At 39.6% G+C, this 19,352-nt stretch overlaps 2 protein-coding genes across 3 annotated transcripts in view; both read left to right on the top strand.

Moving 5' to 3' along the window:
* Window positions 1-325: 325 nt before the first annotated feature.
* Window positions 326-5,746, top strand: LOC138977204 (17S U2 SnRNP complex component HTATSF1-like). The gene is made up of 2 exons (XM_070350109.1): window positions 326-1,170; window positions 5,731-5,746. The coding sequence occupies exons 1-2, from the start codon at window positions 326-328 to the stop codon at window positions 5,744-5,746; spliced, it is 861 nt and encodes a 286-aa protein (XP_070206210.1).
* The window catches only part of LOC138976115 (NADPH--cytochrome P450 reductase-like), a 56,500-nt gene continuing 41,757 nt past the window's right edge, over window positions 4,610-19,352 (top strand). Inside the window, exon 1 of one of the 2 annotated variants that reach the window (XM_070348940.1) lies at window positions 4,610-5,233. Coding sequence is in view for 1 of the 2 variants with exons in the window: in XM_070348939.1 (XP_070205040.1) it covers window positions 14,605-14,636 (32 nt within the window). In the remaining variant the exon portion in view is untranslated. Of the gene's footprint in view, window positions 5,234-14,447; window positions 14,637-19,352 lie in introns of those variants that run through there. The other variant, XM_070348939.1, reaches the window with a different exon arrangement.

The raw sequence follows: 19,352 nt of genomic DNA, 5'->3' as shown, positions 1-19,352 counted from the left end.
ATGTCGGACGACTCCATATCATCCGCAAGGAAATCCAGTAGAAAGATGGAACAGAAGTCTCATTTCTATGTTGAGAAGTCTTGAAACTGAAAAGAAAAAGAACTGGAGAAACCACTTGAAAGCAATAGTACATGCGTACAACTGCAGGATTCATGAGTCCAGTGGGTACTGTCCCCACTATTTGTTTTTTGGTCGACACCCTAGGCTGCCAATTGATCTAGCATTTGGTATAGAAGTGGGTGGACATCAAACAGAAAGTCCACGGATGTACATTCAGAAACTAAAGAAAAGTCTGCAGACAGCTTATGCTAAAGCTAGAGAGACTATGGATGCTAGTGCTCAGAAAAACAAGAGGCGCTATGATGCCAGTGCACATGCGGCCGAGTTAGAAATCGGCGATAGATGTTTAGTCAGGAGAGTTGGTACTCAAATCCGGTCTAAAGTTGATGATAGGTGGGAGTCGCAAGTGTACAAAGTAGTGTCCAAGAAGTCTGGTGTTCCAGTGTACACAGTAGAGACTGAAGATGGAACCGGGTCTACTAGAACATTACACAGAAATCTGTTGTTACCGATTGGAGCGGTTGATCTGGAACCAGAACCAGAGGTTCCAGAGGTGAAAATCTCCAAGGAGAGTGCACCTAGGCCTGTGCCTAGACCTAGACCCCGTAGAAAGAAACTGTTTGACAGAAAGCCAGTGCAAGAGGAAGAAGTTGAAGAAAGAGAAGATGAAGGTGATGTCGTGATTCGTTTTGAGCGAAGATTAGACAGTAGACTGGATGCAGAAGCTCCAGAGTTTGAGCTTCAGGTTGTGCAACCTGTGGCAGACAGTGAAGAAGAAGAAGCAGAACCACCAGGTGGTGGTGATAGAGATATTGAAGCAAATGTCTCAGAAAGGGTAGAAGATGTGATTGAAGAAGTAGTTCTACCACCAGAAGATGTGGAAGAAGATATACTTCAGGTAGATTCTGAAATAGAGCAGTCAGAAAGTGAAGTTGAGGTAGAAGATGTAGAAGAAGGCTCAGATGAGTCAGAGAATGTTGGGAATTCCAGTGGTGGAATTGAAGAAGAAGTTGTAGAAGAGACAGACTCGGATGAGACAGATGAGGCAGAAAAGAGAGAAAAGAAAGCACCAGATCGAAAAGAGTCTGGAGATGAGATTCGCCGGTCTAGGTATGGTAGACCAATAAAGCCGCCTGATCGTCTCAGGCTTCTTCATGAAGTTCAGAGGTCAAATGGTTTGGAGGAAGTGATGACTTTTTTTATGCTTAGTCTCAGAAAAATGTGTGACGAATGGCTCCAACAGAGCGCATTGAAATGAAGAAAATGTGTTTTCCTTGTATTTTTTGTATTTTCTGGATTTTTTTGCAAAATATATTGTATTTTGTGGATAGCGGTTGCTAACGCCAGAGGTTAGTTTTTTATGCACCATAGATTATATGAGTGTGTACAGTTGGTCAAGGGAACTTGACTGTAATTGAAAAGATGTAGCACTTTTTACAAAAGTGGGTTGGCGGCTGTTAAAACTTTTTCATGGGTGTAGTTACTTTTCTGTATTGCGATTGTTGAATTCTTTAACATGGTTATGTTTGACTATTGTATGTGTCAGGTGTAAATGTTCAAATTAGTAATTTGAAAATTTTTTTTTAGGAGGGGAATGTGTAACCTTGTACTTTTTCAGGCCATAAATTACTTTTTATTTACTTCAAAAGTCAAGTTTACCACTAGTTTCAGTTTAATGTGTGGTCAAAGGGAGGTAATCGTTTTGTGTATTTGGCTTGTCATAAATTCTTTCCCTTGTTTTAAAATTGGGTGATTTCCCTTGAATATGTTCGTGAGCGCCATCTTTAGTTTTCAAACCGTTGGGAAATTTTATTCTGTTGCTTTTGCTGCCATCACACAACCCTAACCAGGTATGTGTTTTGATTTGTGTGTAGTTTTAGTTATGAATATGTCAGGAATCTTTTTTGATTGATGTGCAGTTCTAGAATGTCCGAGATTTTGTGCAAACTTTGTTTTTTCATTCAGGGCTGATCAGAGATTTTATGAATGCGTAATGAGATCTGTTGAAGAATTTTGATTGCGAGTTTTTAGATTCTTTCAGACAGGCAAAAAGTGCGCGGTTGAGTTAGTCTAAATGCAGATAGAATGAAGAATATTTCTACGAAGTTTGAGTAAAATATTTAGAGATTTGTGGCTGATATTGCTTGTTTGGGATTTCGCGATCAGTTGTGACGTCATAGTTTCGTCATTGGAATGCTATGTTTTGCATTGGAATAATCGTTAATTATTCTTTTTGAGTCACTTGAGGTGAATTTGACTAGGTGGATAGTGTGTATACTGTGGAGTTGTAGTCTGAGAACTAGTGTAAGAATTCCAGAGTATTTTGATTTTCTGTTTGACTGTGTTCTTTGAAAGATAAACAGTAATGTCTACAGAAGACAGTATTGGTAGATAGTTCAGTGTAGACTGAATGTTTTTTGCAAGCTTGAATTTTGCTTGTGACTGGTATCAGCAATTTTGTTGTCATGTCAGATAGTTTTACCATGTGTAGCTGTCTATTAAAAAACTGACAATGCTGTGATCAGAGTTAGGTTTTGTTGGAAGTGTTATTGGGCATGACAGCTTCAGTTGGAATTTTTAATACTTTGTAAAAGAGTATTGTAGCACTAGTGTCTTAGTACATTATTATAGAAATGTAACGTTTACATTTCATGTAGTCAGAGTTATTAGAAGTTTACAGTGTTATATTGTTGCGACTGGTTGTATAATTAAATTATTTATTTCTTGTTATGAATTGTGATACTTATAGTTGTTATTTTTTTTCTTATGTTACAGGGTTGTGTGTCCTCCTTCCATCATTATATTTATTTTTTTCAGTTGTGTAATTAATTTAGTTGCAATAGTTTGAACAATAAAAGAAAGAAAGAAAACTCTCACCCGAACTTATTTTTTATTTTTTGGTTGTTCACAAAGAATTTTCCAACATTACATATATATATATAGATGTTGTGATTTCGCCTTACGCGACTTGTCAGTGTGTTGTTGTTGTTTCAGTGTACGCGGTGGCTAGAATCACTTACCCTTTGCATGAGGAACTCAGTGGAACTGACGGTACTGATACTGTTTTTCCGCAGAATAACTGAAAAAAGTCATTCCGCGAAGGATACAAAGGTCAACTCAGTGACGAGACAGTTCAACTAAAAAATATACTACGCCTGTGTGTCAGTGCAGTGTGTGTGTGTGTGTGTGTGTGTGTGTGTCCGTGTGTGTGAATGTGTGTGTCATGTCGTGTGCTCAGTCTTTCCGACTTTCCAGTCTTTTTTCTTTCCCTTTTTTTCAAACTTTAAGTTAAATGTCTCTTCGATAAGAGACTGATGATCGATTGTTACCGGTGTAACACGAGAAAATTACTCCCACGAGATTTTTACTCCGGAGTAAAAATTTCGTCCGAAAATGTTACTCCCTTTACGAAAAACACACTCCCCCATTACACGACAAAATTACTCCCCACGACAGGTGAGTTCCGAGTAAACATTTCGTAAAAAAAGGTTACTCCCCAGACGAATAAAAAACGAATAAATTACTTCACCCTAACACGAGCAATTTAACTTCCCATGTCAGGTGTACGAAATTTATACTCCCTTGTCCCCTGTTAGTCTTGGTGGTGGAAGGGGTGGAGGGAGGGTAGCGCGACATTCGTTTGCGCGAGATCACATATTGGCATTATCCCTTCGCCCGCATCCCATTCCGCTCATGGCAAAGGCAGTGAAATTGACAAGAAGAGCGGGGTAGTAGTTGCGCTAAGAAGGATAGCACGCTTTTCTGTACCTCTCTTTGTTTTAACTTTCTGAGCGTGTTTTTAATCCAAACATAGCATATCTATATGTTTTTGGAATCAGGAACCGACAAGGAATAAGATGAAAGTGTTTTTAAATTGATTTCGACAATTTAATTTTGATAATAATTTTTATATATTTAATTTTCAGAGCTTGTTTTTAATCCAAATATAACATATTTATATGTTTTTGGAATCAGAAAATGATGGAGAATAAGATGAACGTAAATTTGCATCGTTTTATAAATTTTTATTTTTTTTTACAATTTTCAGATTTTTAATGACCAAAGTCATTAATTAATTTTTAAGCCACCAAGCTGAAATGCAATACCGAAGTCCGGGCTTCGTCGAAGATTACTTGACCAAAATTTCAATCAATTTGGTTGAAAAATGAGGGCGTGACAGTGCCGCCTCAACTTTCACGAAAAGCCGGATATGACGTCATCAAAGACATTTATCAAAAAAATGAAAAAAACGTTCGGGGATTTCATACCCAGGAACTCTCATGTCAAATTTCATAAAGATTGGTCCAGTAGTTTAGTCTGAATCGCTCTACACACACACACACACACACACACACACACACGCGCGCACAGACACACACACATACACCACGACCCTCGTCTCGATTCCCCCCTCGATGTTAAAACATTTAGTCATAACTTGACTAAATGTAAAAATGGGGAGTAAAAATTTCGTGGAGGGAGTAATATTTTAATTCGTGCCTTGGGGAGTTCTTTTCTCGTACGAAAAATTTACTCGGAGTAAGAATTTCGTACGAAATCTTTACTCCGGAGTAAATTTTTCGTGGAGTAAAAATTTCGTGTTACACCGGCATTCATGTCTTGTTTTCAAACAATCGGCAAAAGTATATTACATTTGGGAAGTATCGAGTCCTCCTCCTCAGGTTGTCTAGCAGGCTGGGGAAGAAAGCTGATGAGATTTTCGGGTGTCATGCAATGTAGCGTCAGTTGTATGCATGTTCATCCATCGCTATCCGCTGTCATAGATTCGTTTGATGTCGTCACTTCAGTCAAAGTGTCAATTACTTCGGTACTAATGAACCCTTACAGCCGCTTATCGGCCTTGACTTTGCACACGACGCGGAGACTACGGAATTTCTGACGTAAGGGTGGCTACAGATTGAAGCAGAACAGTATTCTATCTATAAATGCTTAGTAAGTTTATTCCGCCTGATAGACAATGCAAATCTACCACGTACATGAGGAAAATCATATTCAATAAGTTGAGGGAAGTACAGAAAAGTTGAAAACAATAGGGTCTCCCTCTTTACGTCTGCAAGTCACGTGACGTATAGTCGGGTCAGTGACAGTGGCTCCAGCGAGGGTCACGTAATCAAGTCCGAACACTACATTTGCCGAAACTTCGGGTCATCAGGTGAGAATTGCTGTTTGCTGTTTCTTGTATTTTACCTTACTGTTATGAATAGAAGCGTGAAAATTTTCTGTTGAGGGCGGGAAGCGCTAATGACGTCTTCGATGACGGCGATCTACTCTCCAAATCGTGTCTTGCACTGGTAAAAACCTGTGCTGTAGTGCAAAAAATGTGTGGAAGGGATCGGCAAACAATTACGAAATACGAAGATCCGTACGGTGGCTGTGATTATATCAGGTCTAATCATATGTTTTGGACTTGTCTTGTATTGTTAGTTTTGGTGTGTGTGTGGTCGAATTAGATTAAAAGTCAAAGCAGAGAATAACATGTGCACATGCATGTCTCCTACAGTCCTACCAGACACATGCACACTGAAGCAGACAAGCGTGACAGCCCACCTGTTCATTATGGTTTAATTTGATTAGAACTTTGATACGTATTGCAGGTCACACATTTTGTACAACAGGTACATTTGTGTCCAAAGTGTGGTTTGTGTGCAGAGCTGTGTCAGATTAAAAGTAAGAATTCTAAATCCCAGAATAGGCTTGTACAAACATTGTAATGTTGATTCAATGATTGAAACACATCAGGACTATCATTCACTGATTCAGTGATTCAGCATCAGTGGTAGGCAAATTATGCATTTGTTCAGGGCTACGTAAACGTCAAATAAGCAAAAAAGTGTGTATTATAATAGCTACATAGTTTGAATTCTAAAGCGTGAAAGATTAAAAGACAGAAATAGTATGATGTCTTCTGTTACAGCCTTTTCTCAAAAATGTCTGTCTAAAGTTCTTGTCTATCGTCTTCTTGGCAGTTGGATTGATGGAGAGAAAATAAAGTTATGTATAATATTAAATGTAAAGATACATCCTTTCTTGCGTAATCAGGAAAGAGAATCTTCCCCTTGGTATGCACTTTTAATACAGAAAATGAACCCATTTTAAGTTCAAATTGCAAGCAGTATTCCTCATTTTTTGCTTATTAACCTTTTTTTTTTAGATATAGGTTTTCCGGAAATAACTCTGTCAGGATTTGTAAGCAGTGTGACGGAGTAAGAGCTTGTTTGTTTTACTGAACCAAGCTTTTCAAAGCAAGGTGAAGAAACTATATGTGCACGTCCATGATACTGGGTTAGGGTTAGAGAGATGAGCACTTTGACAAAAAGTGTCAATAATCAAACTTAAGGCCAAAAAAAAAATAGGTCTGTTTACGGTAACCCGACCGACCCTATTTTTTTCGCGCGACCCTAGACCTTTTTTTTTGGCATTTGGGGAAAAAAAAAAAAAAATCTTTTGTTTTTTTGTGCAAAATAACGTAAAATTATGGTTTTTTGGGGAAAAAAAAAAAAAATTCCCGACCTACTGACCCTATTTTTTTGGCCTATGTTACCGTAAACAGACCTATTTTTTTTTGTGGCCTAAACAGGCTTGTCCACATACAAAAGACCCGTTTTCAATCAGATATTCCAAAGACAAAAAAAGGAAGGTTCTTGAGCATCTATTTCATCGCAACACATGGACAAGTGGGTGGGGTCGACTGTGTGAAGTCAGTTAGTGTGCTTTGTGTACATTACAGAAGGAAACAAGACCAAGTGAGATCGGAAAATCGTCTGCTAATTATCGCCGATCATTGATATTTTTGAAAGATCTATTGCTCAATTAAATAAGTAAGTTATAATCCAGCATACAAAATCATGTTGTTGCTGTAAAGTGTGTGCATTCGTACTTTAGACAATTCATTCTCCCTGAAGCGTTTATGGAAACGAAAGTAACTTATGACAAGGCTTTTTTCAATTCTATCTAAATCTGAAATAACTAAGTGTTATATTATTTTCTGTGTTTTTATTGTAAAAATGTGTCCTAACCTAAAATCATGTGCCCCAAAGTCTACTGGCCAGCTTTAACCTGCAATTGCAACAAACAACTAAGTCTGATATGTATGTTATGCAGTGTGAGCTCAACATGATACCTTTTTCTTTCAAAAATATGCACATCAAAGCCACACAATATGACACATCACCACCGATTTCTTGACGATCACTGGCAGTGATTGCTAACAGGGATGGCTGAATCGTCCCCCCGGTCGCCAGGGGCAAGTAAAAAATCTACCAGGCTAGTAGAAACTGTCTGGCAGCTCGCCCGGCTGGCCAGTGAAAATTCTGGTCAAGTGCAAAACTCAGGCCTGGGAATGATCGATACACCTTTCGTCGTAAATATGACAAAGTCCTTTTCTAATTGTGTAAGAAAAGAGCCTCCTTGTGCCCTTAAAAACGCAACATGTTCCCGTCAGTACGCCCAAACCACTTTTACTCATTCCCAGGCCTGAAAACTGTTGGTTGTACTATCGGGGTTCATAGTCATATAAACACTGCAGATGAGCAACTCGCATGAATAACATTGCAAAATAGCAAAACAAGGCCTGGGAAAGCCTATTCATGGCTGACCACATTTTAGTTGTCATACCACCACTATTTTAATTGTGCAAAGAAATCTGACAGTCATAATTTTTGTGATTTGGTATACCGGGCCAGTGACATTTCTGGTGGGCTAGTCTTCTGCGTTCGTGGGCTGAAACTCCCACGTACACTCGTGTTTTTTGCACGAATGGAATTTTACGTGTACGACCGTTTTTTACCCCGCCATTAGGCAGCCATACGCCGTTTTCGGAGGAAGCATGCTGGGTATTTTCGTGTTTCTATAACCCACTGAACTCTGACATGGATTACAGGATCTTTTTCGTGCGCACTTGGTCTTGTGCTTGCGTGTACACACGGGGGTGTTCGGACACCGAGGAGAGTCTGCACACAAAGTTGACTCTGAGAAATAAATCTCTCGCCGAACGTGGGGACGAACTCACGCTGACAGCGGCCAGCTGGATACAATCCAGCGCGCTACCGACTGAGCTACATCCCTCTGGCAGGCTAGTGACTTTCATGAAGTTACTCGCCCGGCTGGCGAGTTATTGTTTTTAGATTTGGCCATCCCTGGTTAAGAACTTATGTTAATTGTTATCCTAAACTCAAGTGACCTCAAGCCAACTTAATCCACGTGACCTCGGTCAAAACAGGTTGACTGGTTGTCAGCTAGCACTGTGGGCCAGCGATCATTGTCCCAACAAATCGTGAACTCTGATGAGTTATATGTATAATTTTGAAAGAAAAGGGTATCATTTTAAGCATGCGCTGCATAACAATAACATACACATCAGACTAAGTGGTTCGCCGCGATCGCAGGTTAAAGTTAGCCAGTAGCCTACTAGATGCTTCATCTCGCTTCGAAAAGCTTAGTTCAGTAAAACTACTAAAAGGGGCTCTTACTTTGCCAAACCACTTAAAAATCCTGACAGCGTTATTTCAGAATGTAGTCTATTCAAGCATTAAAAAGCTTATGCACATTTTATTTCGTATTTAGTAGTTTCAGATATCTTACTTCCTCCATTTTGATCATTTCTCTAAACAATTTCTAGTCTCAAGTCATAAATTGTTGAATCGGGGTCGGCCCGCTATTGCGCGGGTCCGCTATTGCGCGAGTCTGCTATTGCGAGGGTTAGGGTTAGGGTTAGACCCGCGCAATAGCGGCCCAGCCCCGTTGAATCTATCAGAAGGGAACTTGGGTTACAACTCGCTATTGCCGCGGCCCGTTATTGCCGCAACCCGCTATTGCCGCAACCCGTTATTGCCGCAACCCGCTATTGCCGCAACCCGCTATTGCCGCAGAACTTTCCCGCAAGAAAGATCCCCTGATTCCGGTTTTGTTAAAAACAATTTTGCGCCAGTTATATGCCATCAAACAACAGAGTTGGTAACTCTGCCGTGTGCTGACAAAACCGAGTAAGTCCAATTAAAAACAAGTCGCGTAAGGCGAAAATACAATATTTAGTCAAGTAGCTGCCATTTTTCAGCAAGACCGTATACTCGTAGCATCGTCAGTCCACCGCTCATGGCAAAGGCAGTGAAATTGACAAGAAGAGCGGGGTAGTAGTTGCGCTAAGAAGGATAGCACGCTTTTCTGTACCTCTCTTTGTTTTAACTTTCTGAGCGTGTTTTTAATCCAAACATATCATATCTATATGTTTTTGGAATCAGGAACCGACAAGGAATAAGATGAAAGTGTTTTTAAATTGATTTGGACAATTTAATTTTGATAATAATTTTTATATATTTAATTTTCAGAGCTTGTTTTTAATCCGAATATAACATATTTATATGTTTTTGGAATCAGCAAATGATGGAGAATAAGATAAACGTAAATTTGGATCGTTTTATAAATGTTTATTTTTTTTTACAATTTTCCGATTTTTAATGACCAAAGTCATTAATTAATTTTTAAGCCACCAAGCTGAAATGCAATACCGAACCCCGGGCTTCGTCGAAGATTACTTGACCAAAATTTGAACCAATTTGGTTGAAAAATGAGGGCGTGACAGTGCCGCCTCAACTTTCACGAAAAGCCGGATATGACGTCATCAAAGACATTTATCAAAAAAATGAAAAAAACGTATGGGGATATCATACCCAGGAACTTTCATGTCAAATTTCATAAAGATCGGTCCAGTAGTTTGGTCTGAATCGCTCTACACGCACGCACACACACACACACATACACACACACATACACACACACACACACATACACCACGACCCTCGTCTCGATTCCCCCTCGATGTTAAAATATTTAGTCAAAACTTGACTAAATATAAAAAGAAGATATTTTTCGTTCATCAAAAAAACCAAATCAATGCGCATCTTTTGTGTTCATTTCTACTTTTTAGAGTGCTTAAATAAGCAGATATGAACAAGTAAGTCCACAACCAAAAACAACTTTTTAAGTATGCATGAATGTTTTGGCAAAACAAAGTAAGTCTAAGGGGTTCCTAATTTTCGTATAATGATAGTTTCAAAATTCTTGTCAGAGGACTCATACAAAAAAACAAACACGCTTCAGTGGACTTACTCGGTTTTGTCAACACACGCCAGAACTGTGAGGGTTTGTTCCATGCTCAACGTCATTTCTATCAGTTTTTTCCGATGACGTGGTAGGCTATCATGAATGACAGACAGACTTCCATTTGCGCGGGTGACAGAGGAGGGAAAGCTGATTTGTGATGGTCATAGATACCATAAAAGAGGTGAAAATGGTGATACAGCGCACACACACACACCACGACCCTCGTCTCGATTCCCCCTCTATGTTAAAACATTTAGTCAAAACTTGACTAAATGTAAAAAGAACAAAAAAAGTTCCGCGGCAATAGCGGGTTGCGGCAATAACGGGTTGCGGCAATAGCGGGTTGCGGCAATAACGGGCCGCGGCAATAGCGGGCCGCGGCAATAGCGGGTGCCTCCCGGAAACTTGTAATACAATGAACTTAGACAGTAGCCATAATATGTGACTTGCATGTCTAATTTGGGAAGTATATGTCACCATTTCCAATACCTGCTTAGAGTGAGTTAATATTGCACAATTGGTATCATGAGTAATGTTTTGGTGGACTATATTGTGTGTGTGTGTGTGTCCCCCTGTGTGTGACTCATTTTCAGAATTGAAATCCAAAATCAGACTGCCAATGGTCTAAAATTCAGAATAAAAATCCAAGAGTGGTATGTTATTGAAAAGTTTAATTCATGACAAAACAAGACGTTGCATTCACTGTACTTCAACTCAGCGGTCTTTGAAGGGAGACAGACAGACAGACAGACAGACAGACAGATACAGGTAATACATTTATCTGAAAAATGGTCCAAGAAACTCGTTCAGAAGACACAGACGAGGCAATTATGTGAAATAGTTCCCTATCTGTTCAGCGGGATCTCAGTCTTTGCCAAGGGGTAAAAACTGCACAGATTGAAGTGAGAAGAAAGTTTCATTGTGATAAAACAATGTTACACATATATATGTACAAACATGTATAAAAAAGCAGGGGGTTATCCACTGAGCGGTGCAGATTGGTGGTTTGAATAATATAAATAATAACAAACTTTGTTCATCTCACCACAGTCACTTTGTTGTTTAGAATATGATGAATGACAAAGGACTGGGTGGCCGAGTGGTAACGCACTTGCCCTCGGAAGCGAGAGGTTGCGAGTTCGACCCTGGGTCAGGGCGTTAGCAATTTTCTCCCCCCTTTCCTAACCTAGGTGGTGGGTTCAAGTGCTAGTCTTTCGGATGAGACGAAAAACTGAGGTCCCTTCGTGTACACTACATTGGGGTGTGCACGTTAAAGATCCCACGATTGACAAAAGGGTCTTTCCTGGCAAAATAGTATAGGCATAGATAAAAATGTCCACCAAAATACCCGTGTGACTTGGAATAATAGGCCGTGAAAAGTAGGATATGCGCCGAAATGGCTGCGATCTGCTGGCCGATGTGAATGCGTGATGTATTGTGTAAAAAAAATTCCATCTCACACGGCATAAATAAATCCCTGCGCCTTGAATATGTGCGCGATATAAATTGCATAAAATAAAATAAAATAAAATAAATAAATCCCTGCGCTTAGAACTGTACGCGCGATATAAGCCTCATATTGATTGATTGATGATGATAGGCTATGCTGAGATTAAAGAGTTTTACGTTGTTATTGGGGTCCCAGTCCCTAATTGAAGCAGGGTGTGCAGAACAGGAGCATGTCTTTTTGCCACAGACTTGCTGTGACTCTTTCTGCTGCAGGCTCGTTGTGCGACAGGCTCGTTCTGCTGCAGGCTCGTTGTGCGACAGGCTCGTTCTGCTGCAGGCTCGTTGTGCGACAGGCCTACTGTACACAAAGGCTGTCCTTCATTGCGCCCGAAGTTGACTTCGCAAAGTCTTTTTACCAAATTTCAATTTCAGTGTCAAAGCTTTGTGCATCAATCTTCTAAGAAGTAGACACTGTATGTGTGTGGGATAAAGGGTGCCACACAGCAGAGCTACCGGCACGGTTGGCCTAGTGGTAAGGCGTCCGCCCCGTGATCGGGAGGTCGTGGGTTCGAACCCCGGCCGGGTCATACCTAAGACTTTAAAAGTGGCAATCTAGTGGCTGCTCTGCCTGGCGTCTGGCATTATGGGGTTAGTGCGAGGACTGGTTGGTCCGGTGTCAGAATAATGTGACTGGGTGAGACATGAAGCCTGTGCTGCGACTTCTGTCTTGTGTGTGGCGCACGTTAAATGTCAAAGCAGCACCACCCTGATATGGCCCTTCGTGGTCGGCTGGGCGTTAAGCAAACAAACAAACAGCAGAGCTTTTCTTTGTATCTGTGGAGTGTATGACCATCAGTTATTAGTGACCAAGAATATTTTGTCTGCATGTATATATATGCTATAAAGGGTCATGCGTAATTTGTCTTGAGCTAGACGCAGGTCTCTGTCACTTTCACCATTGGTGAGGTCAGACAGAAATGTAGCAGTGTTCTCAAAGTCTTAGTGTGGCTGTCCGTAATAGTTGTACTGAATTGAATGATAAAGTCACATAGTATGGTATAGGCAATAGTAGAAAAAAGCCTACACCGATCAATGTGCCTCGAAAAAGATAACTGGAATGGAGGTCATGGCACGCTGTGTATTTCATTCAGTCGCAGATTGGTAAGGCCTCTCAATCATATTAGTTATTACAACTGACACACACAACAACAAAACATTCATGCATGAAAGATGAAGAATGAGTATGATAATTTTTCTCAAATTGAACTTCTTGAAATTAGATATGTTATAACTACTAGTACTAAGTTTATTCTTCTGTGTATTCCCCTTCCCTGCCTTTTTTTCTCTTGTTCCTTTTTGAGCCAGTGTCACTGAGCTTAAAGCGAATGGGAACATGCAAGATCCATGCATGATCATTAAGACAGGACTGTTCTCTTTCTTGTATATATTCCTGTTTATGTTGAGATTTGTGTGCAGTCTACATCTTTTTCTTGGGAGAAAAAAACCCACAAAATAAAACCCCAACCTCTATCAGTCATATATCTGAATATAAGGCCAAAAAAAAAAAATTGTCTGTTTAGGGTAACATGACCAAAAAAAGTAGGGTCGGTAGGTAGGTAATTTTTGTTTTTGTTTTTTTTGTTTTGTTTTTTTTTGGTGTAAATGCTATGTTGGCTGAACATTCACTTCTTATATTTGATGAATACATGTTTCAAAACTAACGTATAAATAAAACAGAGAGAAAGGGAGAGAAAGAAACGCCAAATGTCTCTTTTTAGCATTTTTACCTCTTTTTTTTTTTTTTTTTTTTTTGAAATCAAAAAAAAGTTTTTGGGTCGGCGCCAAATCGATAGGGTCGGTCGGGTTACCCTAAACAGACAATTTTTTTTTTTGGCCTAAATAAACCACTCCGGTTAGTTGTTCTGTAGAACCTTGGTCCACAATTTAGACCTAGACAGATTTCATTCAGAGTACTGTAGCAAAGTTCTATTTCTGCTGAATTGAAAGCACATATTACCCCCGGCGGGTTAGGGGGAAGAATTTACCGATGCTCCCCAGCATGTCGTAAGAGGCGACTAACGGATTCTGTTTCTCCTTTTACCCTCGTTAAGTGTTTCTTGTATAGATTATAGTCAATGTTTGTAAAGATTTTAGTCAAGCAGTATGTAAGAAATGTTGGGTCCTTTGTACTGGAAACTTGCATTCTCCCAGTAAGGTAATATATTGTACTACGTTGCAAGCCCCTGGAGCAATTTTTTGATTAGTGCTTTTGTGAACAAGAAACAATTAACAAGTGGCTCTATCCCATCTCCCCCCCTTTCCCCGTTGATATAACCTTCGTGGTTGAAAACACACCAAATAAAGAAAGAAAGAAAGCACGTATTCCCACCCTTTGCGCATGCTCATAATAGGTATGAATGATAGCAGTCGGTGCAAAAATGTGACAGTTCTCCCAGTACAGTCATCTTCCCCCCCTCTAAACTCTTTCTACTTTGGCTAAGTTGCGCAGTTTCAACTGAACTTGTTTTTATGGCAATGTATGCAGTCTGAAGTTATAAATTGGAGAAAGGGTGTCTGAAAAGAAAGCAAAATTATCATAAAAATAGCAGTGGGTCACGTCACTTGCACTCACACGTGTGGGGGCACAGTGGCTCATTCAGACAAGCACTCTTACTGAACCAGTACCTTGTTGGTGACATCTGCACCCCAGGGGGTAATTTGGGTACAGGCGCACCCGTGAGTGACATCTGTGAGGGAGGTTTGCCCGACTTTCAAAACCATGGAAATCTGGGGGGATAGTTGGGGTACAGTTGTACTCATTTGTGGCATCTGCAAAACAACTTTGCCTGGTGAAACAAACAGAATGTTTACCTCTTGTCTGTATTGTAAGGACAAGAGGGCTGGAAGTGGTATAGGAAGTTAAGTTGTGTTGTGGTTTTAGCTCTGTATTTGTAAGTGTAACTCTACTAGGAAGACATGGGCATTAGATGGTTGGATTTTTATTTCAGGTAATTATACTCTTTTCAATCACTCTCTGTAAAAGAAAATGTGTCCTTCATTAACTCAATAAATAACTGAACTATTTTTTTAATTTTATTGTATTTGCTACTGCTAATGTCTTAGTGTGTCTGTTTGTCAGTGTGTGTGTGGGGTGGGGGTGGGCCATGGGGGGGATGCATGGGGGGTGTTTCACTGTGTAGAAAAACTAGGGTGACATTTTGTTTCTTTAGAAGTCAGTAGTGACAGTACAGTCCAGACCTGAACCATAATAATAATAATATTAATAATAACTAGTGGTACCCGTGCTACGCACTTTGTGTGCTGCGCATGCGATGTCATTTTGTTGGTTATGTGCTTGTGAAAATGTTGTTTGCACCCCTCCCCCCCCCCCCCCCCCCCCCGCACATTATCCCGCATATAATGAATTATATTCTCTTGGTGAAAAATAAAATGTTAACCCTTACACCGGTGCAATTCTGTAACACATGTTACATAGCCACTGGTGAATTAACAGAGAGAAAAATAACAAAAAACAGTCATATAGGTTTTCGCATCAATGGGAGGTAATCGGAACTGACCAAAAAGACTGCGCGACCGCACGCGACTATACAAACAAACAAAATAAAATACAGCAGGTATGACGTTTGCATGAATCCATGATTACGTCTACATGAACAACAGTGATAAAAGTGCGCATCTCTTCCCAGCCGTGCAGCGCTTTGAAAGTTGGAAGCATTAAAATTTAAACGGGTAAAAAGCCATCGTGAAGATACGAAAAAAAGTATGACGTCTAAAATACTTAATGATTCAAACGCATAGTATAACATATGTAATTGACAACATTGACAACAGAAAATATATACATGGTTCACACACACAATCGAGTGCACACATCCATCCATGCTTATTTAAAGTCATGTACACACACACACACATACATACATGGCATCAAGCAACACACAATTAAATGACACATATGGAATATGGAAAACGTATAATGGACATGACCATGGCAAGTAATTTACACCGTTACCTACTATAAAATTGATGATATATATATACCACTCACTTGCTATTCGCCTAAAAGCTTGCGGTGTGCTGTGACACATATAAGAAACCAGAAGAAAAAAGGACTTTACTTTGGCGAAAAGAGCACATGCTGCTTATTTTTGTACATAACTGCTATAACTGTATTTTTTCCGAACACTTACATGTAAAAAACATAGAGATATATCTTACCATTTCACTAAGACAGCCAAAATAACGGTCAAATTAAGGGGAGATCATGATGACGTACATGTCTATGGTTGCACCGGGGGAAAATATTTAGTCGCTGGAACCTATAAGGTATAACACATGTTACATAGCCACTGGTGAATTAACAGAGAGAAAAATAACAAAAAACAGTCATATAGGTTTTCGCATCAATGGGAGGTAATCGGAACTGACCAAAAAGACTGCGCGACCGCACGCGACTATACAAACAAACAAAATAAAATACAGCAGGTATGACGTTTGCATGAATCCATGATTACGTCTACATGAACAACAGTGATAAAAGTGCGCATCTCTTCCCAGCCGTGCAGCGCTTTGAAAGTTGGAAGCATTAAAATTTAAACGGGTAAAAAGCCATCGTGAAGATACGAAAAAAAGTATGACGTCTAAAATACTTAATGATTCAAACGCATAGTATAACATATCTAATTGACAACATTGACAACAGAAAATATATACATGGTTCACACACACAATCGAGTGCACACATCCATCCATGCTTATTTAAAGTCATGTACACACACACACACATACATACATACATGGCATCAAGCAACACACAATTAAATGACACATATGGAATATGGAAAACGTATAATGGACATGAACATGGCAAGTAATTTACACCGTTACCTACTATAAAATTGATGATATATATATACCACTCACTTGCTATTCGCCTAAAAGCTTGCGGTGTGCTGTGACACATATAAGAAACCAGAAGAAAAAAGGACTTTACTTTGGCGAAAAGAGCATATGCTGCTTATTTTTGTACATAACTGCTATAACTGTATTTTTTCCGAACACTTACATGTAAAAAACATAGAGATATATCTTACCATTTCACTAAGACAGCCAAAATAACGGTCAAATTAAGGGGAGATCATGATGACGTACATGTCTATGGTTGCACCGGGGAAAAATATTTAGTCGCTGGAACCTATAAGGTATAACACATGTTACATAGCCACTGGTGAATTTAACAGAGAGAAAAATAACAAAAAACAGTCATATAGGTTTTCGCATCAATGGGAGGTAATCGGAACTGACCAAAAAGACTGCGCGACCGCACGCGACTATACAAACAAACAAAATAAAATACAGCAGGTATGACGTTTGCATGAATCCATGATTACGTCTACATGAACAACAGTGATAAAAGTGCGCATCTCTTCCCAGCCGTGCAGCGCTTTGAAAGTTGGAAGCATTAAAATTTAAACGGGTAAAAAGCCATCGTGAAGATACGAAAAAAAGTATGACGTCTAAAATACTTAATGATTCAAACGCATAGTATAACATATCTAATTGACAACATTGACAACAGAAAATATATGCATGGTTCACACACACAATCGAGTGCACACATCCATCCATGCTTATTTAAAGTCATGTACACACACACACACACATACATACATGGCATCAAGCAACACACAATTAAATGACACATATGGAATATTGAAAACGTATAACGGACATGAACATGGTAAGTATTTTACACCGTTATCTACTATAAAATTGATGATATATATATACCACTCACTTGCTATTCGCCTAAAAGCTTGCGGTGTGCTGTGACACATATAAGAAACCAGAAGAAAAAAGGACTTTACTTTGGCGAAAAGAGCATATGCTGCTTATTTTTGTACATAGCTGCTATAACTGTATTTTTTCCGAACACTTACATGTAAAAAACATAGAGATATATCTTACCATTTCACTAAGACAGCCAAAATAACGGTCAAATTAAGGGGAGATCATGATGACGTACATGTCTATGGTTGCACCGGGGGAAAATATTTAGTCGCTGGAACCTATAAGGTTATACGGCGACTTATCAGGTGATAATGTTTCGAACTATTTAGTAAACAAATCTATGGAATATTTTGGAGTTCCATTAACAGATAAACAGATCTATCTATCTTCTTATTATTTTAGGTTCGTCTGGGGTAGAGAAATAAAACACACAGCTAGGTTCGTCTGAGGTGCGGTCGCGTGTTTAGTCGAACCGAAAGTTGAAGAAGAACCAATCACAGATCTCTTTCGCCGCGATGTCAAAGTTCAGGTCAAAGTTCACTGTTGTCTTCTCAAATTTGCGAGACAAACCTCTTCAAACTTTGTTCGTGGACAAAATTGGAAGTCGGGACCTAGCGGAATCGATTTCCTGGGTCACGTTGGCACAGCAACCGAAGGAGAAGGCACAAATCCGCGCGGTTTGGTGACAGGAATCGAAAAACCACCGAAAATCCTACCAGTATTATATAGTAGATAATAATAATAATAAGGGTATTTAATATATAGGGCGCAAATCCTAAAATAGTTCTAAGCGCCTTACAATCTTAAATATAGCAACAATACACAACATAAGCGCCTTAAATCAATCTTAAATATAATAATCTTAATACAGCAACAGTCCACATTTAAAAACAAATAAACTTTAAATAAATGCAGCACAATCATGTACACAATACACAATTCAAATGAATTATCTTGTCCGTTGTCACTAATTGTGTTCTGTGATGTGGGATTCTGTGTGAGCCTTTTCAATTGTGTGCCTGTCACACATGGTAGCCTTTCCAATTGTGTGCCTGTCACACATGGTTTTCAGTCTTTCAAGGCCAGGCATGAACACTGTTTTTCAAAGGATACCCACCGCTTGTTGATGTGCTTCTGTTAGCCAAATCATTGGTAGAATGTTAGAGAATAAGTCCAATGATTTCATTTTCATTTCATTTTTCATTTTCATTTTCATTACTTTATTGTCCCATCGCTGGGAAATTCGGGTCGCTTCCTCCCAGTGGAAAGCTAGCAGCAACGGAGTCGCGCTACCCAGGTGTCTGCGTGTTTAGGTGTATTCAGCCACCTGCACTTATGGCAGAATGACCAAGGTCTTTTACGTGCCATTGTGATGACACGGGGGTGGGACATGGCTTCCGTCTCTGGGTCTGCACATAAAGTTGACCCGTGTCCGTCCCGGCCCGAATTCGATCCTGCGACCTTCCGATCACAAGTCCAGTGCTCTACCAACTGAGCTACCGGGCCCCGAGCTACTGATCATGTAGTTGCAATGATGAAAGTCCTTCAGACTTTAGGCATTTGATTTATGGGCCTTTTTTCTAGGAAGTGGGGCACAGAAGAGACTAGTGCATGCAGAGAGTTTTGTACTAGAGCAGTATCCCTTTTGACCCCTTACTTCCTCTTGTCCAAAGCACTTTTTTTCTAAGGCATGTTTCACTTATATATTTCCAATCTTAGTTTTTGTGTACATTCAAACCTGTCTATAATGGCCATCTTCTTCTTCTTCAGCGTTCCAGAATTTTCTGGTTACGTGTGAGCTCGTTTAATAATAATAATAATAACGATTACTTATATAGCGCGTAAACCTCGTGGTGACAAGCCCAGAGTGCTTTACACTTACATAATCATAATACGAACAAGGAAAGAGAACT

Source organism: Littorina saxatilis, linkage group LG9 (genome assembly GCF_037325665.1).
Source record: "Littorina saxatilis isolate snail1 linkage group LG9, US_GU_Lsax_2.0, whole genome shotgun sequence".
In the NCBI taxonomy this organism is placed as follows: Eukaryota; Metazoa; Mollusca; class Gastropoda; order Littorinimorpha; family Littorinidae; genus Littorina; species Littorina saxatilis.
Note: the sequence above shows the minus strand (reverse complement) of the source record. Positions and strands in the feature narration are given on the sequence as shown.